The sequence below is a fragment of the Nerophis ophidion genome, linkage group LG01, assembly GCF_033978795.1.
Source record: "Nerophis ophidion isolate RoL-2023_Sa linkage group LG01, RoL_Noph_v1.0, whole genome shotgun sequence".
Classification (NCBI taxonomy): Eukaryota; Metazoa; Chordata; class Actinopteri; order Syngnathiformes; family Syngnathidae; genus Nerophis; species Nerophis ophidion.
This window is the reverse complement of record NC_084611.1, coordinates 38,192,018-38,198,734: the sequence shown is the minus strand read 5'-3', so window position 1 is coordinate 38,198,734 and position 6,717 is coordinate 38,192,018. Positions and strand designations below refer to the sequence as shown.

The window sequence follows — 6,717 nt, the reverse complement described above, 5'->3', positions numbered from 1 at the left end:
ACCCTCTGCCCCGATTTCTCCTCCTTCTCCCCTTTTATACAGCATGAGGAGATGTGTTAATCGTTTCCCAGTGTGTGAGCCACGCACCTGATTTAGATTGCGGCGGCGTCGCTCCCGGCACGCCCCGCCTCTCCGCTCCGCCGCATTCTCTGTCTCCTTGCCGCCATCTTGGGCAGGGCTCCAGCGCGCCCCGCCCTGCCGTCAGACCGTCGGCTCCGCCTCTCCACAGGGTGTTACCATTTAGTGGTCAATTGTACGGAATATGTACTGTACTGCGCAATCTACTAATAAGAGTTTCAATCAATCAATCAATCAATCAATCAATCAAAAAGCCGTAAATACTAGTACGCTATACACATTTAGTGAAAAAAAAAAAAGTCAATATAAGAATGCCTTTGCAATAAAACTTAAAACAATAAGTCATCAGTGGTCCTCTGACGAAACATTCAGCACGACTTAAAACGGCGCACGCTTTCGTCAAACTTTTTAGAGAAAGTCAAGGCCGCCCCGTGACGCTCTACATTTGCATGAGATGCAGATGAAGACGTGCGAGTCTTTCATACGACCAGGTGCCGCCTCCCCGTCGATAACTATCACTTTTTCCTTCCCTCTCTCCTTGCTCCCACCCCTAATGTCCTCGCCCTCCCCTCTCCCTCCTTAACACAGAACAACACAACAAAAGAGCATGTTTCATTAATATCCCCTTCTCCCTCGCAAAGCCCATCCTTCAGCGCGGCTGCATGGCGTGCGGTATTAGGCTATGTGTAAAATAAATGATGTCTGCAGCCGGGGGGTACGACTCTTCCTCCCCCAGAAAACTACCCAACGTCCAAGGAACATTAAACACCCACATCCTCGTTTAGTGAATAAATAACCATTCATTTGAAAGGCTTGTGTGTGTGTGTGTGTGTGTGTGTGTGTGTGTGTGTGTGTGTGTGTGTGTGTTTGTGTTTGTGTTTGTGTATGTGTGTGTGTGTGTGTGTGTGTGTGTGTGTGTGTGTGTGTGTGCGCGCGTGCGCGTGCTGGACTTCCCGTGCATATTTTAGCAGCGTAGCGCCGGCGTGCTGTGTGTGAGGGGCCCCATTAGAGACTTTATATAGAATAAATGGCCAGGGGCCAGTGTGTCGCCAGCGGACCCTCCAACTTCTCAGCAGCGTCATGGTGGGCCACTAATGACATGAGATGGCGCTCTCTAAATGAGCCCCCCGCACCCCCTCCCTGCCTCACGTGTGTATCATTCTCAGTGTGTGTATTTAGACCTAATGTTTTAATTGTGTTTGAAAAGAGAACACACACACACACTCGTCCGTACCAGGGAGTCATTTGTGGCGGCTTAGGGAAGTTGTGTCTTTAATGGATCTTTCTGGAAAACTAAATAAATTAGATTCAATTAGCCTGTAATGGTTTGTGTGTTTGCGTCATAGAAGTGAGTTGAGTTTGAGTTTATTTGGAACATGCAAGCATACAACGTGATAGGTCACCATTTTCAGTTTCTCTATTAAACGTGTTCGAAAAGGAGTAGGAAGAAGCAGAGCTTATTTCGTCCTACCCCTTTTCTTTTACAAACCCCGTTTCCATATGAGTTGGGAAATTGTGTCAGATGTAAATGCAAACGGAATACAATGATTTGAAAATCCGTTTCAACCCATATTCAATTGAATGCACTACAAAGACAAGATATTTGATGTTCAAACTCAAAAACATTATTTTTTTTTGCAAATAATAATTAACTTAAAGTTTCATGGCTGCCACACGTGCCAAAGTAGTTGGGAAAGGGCATGTTCACCACTTTGTTACATCACCTTTTCTTTTAACAACACTCAATAAACGTTTGGGAACTGAGGAAACTAATTGTTGAAGCTTTGAAAGTGGAATTCTTTCCCATTCTTGTTTTATATAAAGTTTCAGTCGTTCAACAGTCTGGGGTCTCCGCTGTCGTATTTTACGCTTCATAATGCGCCACACATTTTCGATGGGAGACAGGTCTGGACTGCAGGCGGGCCAGGAAAGTACCCGTACTCTTTTTTCACGAAGCCAAGCTGTTGTAACACGTGCTGAATGTGGCTTGGCATTGTCTTGCTGAAATAAGCAGGGGCGTCCATGAAAAAGTCGGCGCTTAGATGGCAGCATATGTTGTTCCAAAACCTGTATGTACCTTTCAGCATTAATGGTGCCTTCACAGATGTGTAAGTTACCCATGCCTTGGGCACTAATGCACCCCCATACCATCACAGATGCTGGCTTTTGAACTTTGCGTCGATAACAGTCTGGATGGTTCGCTTCCTCTTTGGTCCGGATGACACGATGAAATGTGCACTCGTCAGCCCACAGAACACTTTCCACTTTGCATCAGTCCATCTTAGATGATCTCAGGCCCAGAGAAGCTGGCGGCATCTCTGGATGTTGTTGATAAATGGCTTTCGCTTTGCATAGTAGAGCTTTAACTTGCACTTACAGATGTAGCGACAAACTGTGTTTAGTGACAGTGGTTTTCTGAAGTGTTCCTGAGCCCATGTGGTGATATCCTTTTGCGATTGATTTCGGTTTTTGATACAGTGCCGCCTGAGGGATCGAAGGTCACGGTCATTCAATGTTGGTTTCCGGCCATGCCACTTACGTGGAGTGATTTCTCCAGATTATCTGAACCATTTGATGATATTATGGACCGTAGATGTTGAAATCCCTAAATGTCTTGCAATTGCATTTTGAGAAATGTTGTTTCTAAACTGTTTGACTATTTGCTCACGCAGTTGTGGACAAAGGGGTGTACCTCGGCCCATCCTTTCTTGTGAAAGACTGAGCATTTTTTGGGAAGCTGTTTTGATACCCAATCATGGCACCCACCTGTTCCCAATTGGCCAGCACACCAAATAAGTGTTTGATGAGCATTCCGCAACTTTATCAGTATGTATTGCCACCTTTCCCAACTTCTTTGTCACCTGTTGCTGGCATCAAATTCTAAAGTTAATGATTTTTTACAAAAAAAAAAAGGTTTATTAGTTTGAACATCAAATATGTTGTCTTTGTATTATATTCAACTGAATATGGGTTGAAAATTATTTGCAAATCATTGTATTCCGTTTATATTTACATCTAACACAATTTCCCAACTCATAGAAATGGAGTTTGTGTTACATTTCCACATTTCTGTCAACGAAGATTTGCTTCAGCCTTGGGACACATAGTCATTTTGATAGTAGGCTTTTATAGCTAATATAGTCATGTATTGCCTTCATTATAAGACTTATACTGTATTTCCTTGAATTGCCGCCGGGTATATAGTATGCGCCTGCCTAGAATTACTGCTGGGTCAAACTCGTTTCGCAAAATAATTAGCGCATGCTTAGCATTACCGCCGGCTCAGGATTAACGCCGGGTCAAACTCGTTTCGCAAAATATTATTTTTATTAGCGCATGTCTAGAATTTCCGCCGGGTCGAACTCGTTTCCCCAAATAATTAGCATATGCTTAGAATTTTCGCCAGGTCAAACTCGTCACGTCACGAGTGACACTTCACCTGTCATTATTTTCAAAATGGAGGAGGCTGATTTCAATAATTTGAAATCGCATAAAGGGAAGAAGATTAAGAGCTAATCAGTAGGATTTAAGGTCCAAGCTATTGAATATGCTAAAAAGAACAGTAAGCAGCTATGTTTTATTAACATACCTTAGCTGCGTGTGTCAAATATGAGTCATTAAATGACTCCCGCCTCCTGGTGGTAGAGGGCGCTAGTGATTCTTCTTGCGACAACTCGGCTGCAGAAGAAGTGACAACAAGCAGCAAGAGTGAGCAGCGATCGTTTGTTTTTTCCTCTCGCTTGCACTTTTAACATGGTGGATTACATATCTAAAATAAAACAGTTTTCTAAACTGCAGTTTCAATCGAATCAGGAGGTAATAAAGGATGATCTCCATCGAGACAGGGAGACTTTTAAAACTGAAGAAAGACAAGGAAGACTTCTATAAACAAGTTATTGATGCTTTTGATCAGAAGGAGCTGCGCATGGACTTCATTTATAAGTAAAGGTAAGACCATAATAATGTTTTTTTTATTAAATGCGCTTTTCATGATGGTATCCTTACATCACTCTCAAATTTATAAGCGCAGGCCTAAATTTACCGCATGCCTTTGTTAAGCGCCGTAGTGAGAAGATGTTTTAAAATAATTAGCGCATGCTTGCCTTTACCGCATGCCTTTGGTAAACGCCGGAGTGAGAAGAAGTTTTAAATTAATTAGCGCCCCGGCGGCAATTTAAGGAAATAAGGTATTAGACTTTTTATTTTTTGCAGCTCCAGACAATTTTTTAGGCTCTTTCAACGTTCTGGGTTGCCGACACCTGCGTTAGATCGTGCGGGTGTACCTAATGCAGCGTCCAGCTTGAATAGTGTTTCCACTTTTGGCGCACTTTCCTACTAAGTACTTAAGTTCCAGTTGCACTCCAGAACTGCCAAAGAGGCACCGCCGCCGACGCAGTATCACACCGGCTGTTGTGTCGCCATAGATTCATTGATCCCGAGCGCTTTGCGTGGCAATACATACATCACGCTGCGTGAAACTCAAATCTTAGCGAATCCGTCGTTGTGGCGTCGGTGAGAGTTTGTATGCGCGCACGGCCTTTTGCGGCATGCAAATGAGCGCGAGCAGATGAAGCATTCGCGTGATGACGACTTGTCATGCTGGGGAATTGATGAACTGTGGGAGGGACAGCGCCCGCAGCCACAAACATGACTTTGTGAGTAATGTGTTGTTGTTCTTCTCCCTCCTTGTGTGTTAATATGGACATTTTAGCTTTGATACGCTTTACAGGACTTCTTTAGCGTCCAACTCGGACTATGCCAGTTAACACTTTGGGTGTCGGGTATTTTATCTACTTTAATTTGTCTCTAATGTGTTGTTTGTTCGCGGTCCTGCGGCCCTTCTGTTTGTTTACGCGGGGCCAGTTTTGCCCCGATGCGACTTGCACAAATAATTACGCTCGCTAATGAAGAGGCCCGCAGCCACGGCACTTGCTAAATGCCTTTCTGATGGGAGGCACCGGGAGACATCATGGGCACCCTGGGCCTCCCAGGGACTAAGATTGAAGAGCCCGTTTTGTCCTTCGGTACCGTCCTCTCTTCTCTTTTGCCGTTTTTGACTTAAACGTCTATTGAAATGAGATTTTCCTATTTAAACGGGGATAGCAGGTCCATTCTATGTGTCATACTTCATCCCTTTGCGATATTGCCATATTTTTGCTGAAAGGATTTAGTAGAGAACATCAACGACAAAGTTGGCAACTTTTGGTCGCTAATAAAAAAGCCTGAGCTTTTTTTCCCCCTCCTCCTCGGTGGAAGCATCCCACGTTCGGGGGCGGCCAGTCGGAGGAGGCAAGAGAGTCCGCAGCTGCCTCTTTGACAGGCGCACGAGGAACAACGCACGCTCCGCTCATGTCTACGGTAAGAGCCAACTTATTACCACAATTTTCTCACCGAAACCTGCCGGTTGACATGTGGTCGGGAACCATCTTCGCTTGACCGCTCTGTTCCATAGTAAAGCTTCACCTTCGGGAATGTAAACATGGAACACCGGCTGTGTTTGTGTTGCTAAAGGCAGCCGCATAAACAACGCTTCCCACCTACATCTTTCTTCTTTGACGTCTCCATTATTAATTGAACAAATTGCAAAAGATTCAGCAACACAGATGTCCAGAATACTGTGTAATTACGCGATTAATATAGCTGGGATCGGGCTGGAACAAAATGTCCGCTACAATCCGTGACGTCACGCGCACTCGTCACCATACGCGTCTCCACACCGCAACGTTTTCAACAGGATACTTTGCGCGAAATTTCAAATTTCAATTTAATATTGGCATGTGTTGCAATGTTAATATTTCATCAATGATATATAAACTATTAGACTGAGTGGTCGATAGTAGTGGGTTTCAGTAGGCCTTTAAGGAATGAGAGCCCAAAACACAATGCAACACAATAAGATAAAATAACACCCTCTTAAGCAAATTAAAATAGCACATTGGTCATAAGTACTTTGGATTCTGAAACTAGCGTGTGCTAGTTTGTGTTGCAAGCCCTAACCAGCTCTACAGGTAAAGAGTCTTCAGCCCACCGTTCCATCGCGTCGCGCAACCAGCCCCCAGGTGCACACAACTCGGGCCTCATAACTCACTTTCAGCGCTGGTAAGCTGCCGTGCGAACACATTTCCTGCTGTTGCCGACGTCCCCGACAAAGAATTAATCAAGCGTTTATCCATTTAAGCTCTTTGCATACCCTCTTGCATACCCAACGCGAGGCAGAGAGAGAGGGCGAGGGCTTCTCGGGCAACGCCTCCGCCGCCCTGATGAATCCATCAAGGCGGCTTTTGATTTATACATGTGTCTGGCATCACAGCGGTGCAGCTCCAGCAAATGGGGTGGCAAAGACACCACCCTGCTTAAACACTCACACACACACACACACACACACACACACACACACACACACACACACACACACACACACGTCTATAAGCATCATCAACACTTGCTTTTAAAGTTGAAGAGGCCAGGGAGAGCTTTATAAAAGTTTGCCTGAAAGAAGCACATGCTCCCTATACTCAAGCCTGGGATTTAGGGGGTAAACCGAGCTGGCACGATCAACATTTTGTTTTGTTTATTCGCTCGCACTCCTAAAGCCCGACGGCGAGTCGAGGCGAGAATAAGAATGGGGCGAAGGAAACA

At 44.8% G+C, this 6,717-nt stretch overlaps 2 protein-coding genes across 6 annotated transcripts in view; one reads left to right on the top strand and one right to left on the bottom strand.

Moving 5' to 3' along the window:
* The window catches only part of LOC133558151 (uncharacterized), a 192,932-nt gene that overhangs the window by 97,355 nt on the left and 88,860 nt on the right, over positions 1–6,717 (bottom strand). The window lies entirely within an intron of this gene.
* The window catches only part of LOC133553664 (protein prune homolog 2-like), a 149,442-nt gene that overhangs the window by 58,892 nt on the left and 83,833 nt on the right, over positions 1–6,717 (top strand). For 4 of the 5 annotated variants that reach the window (XM_061902133.1, XM_061902162.1, XM_061902157.1 and 1 more), the window contains exon 7: positions 5,335–5,436. The exons of the other annotated variant lie outside the window; for it this stretch is intronic. In XM_061902133.1, coding sequence (XP_061758117.1) covers positions 5,335–5,436 — 102 coding nt within the window. The remainder of the gene's footprint in view (positions 1–5,334; positions 5,437–6,717) is intronic. 5 annotated transcript variants of the gene reach the window in all.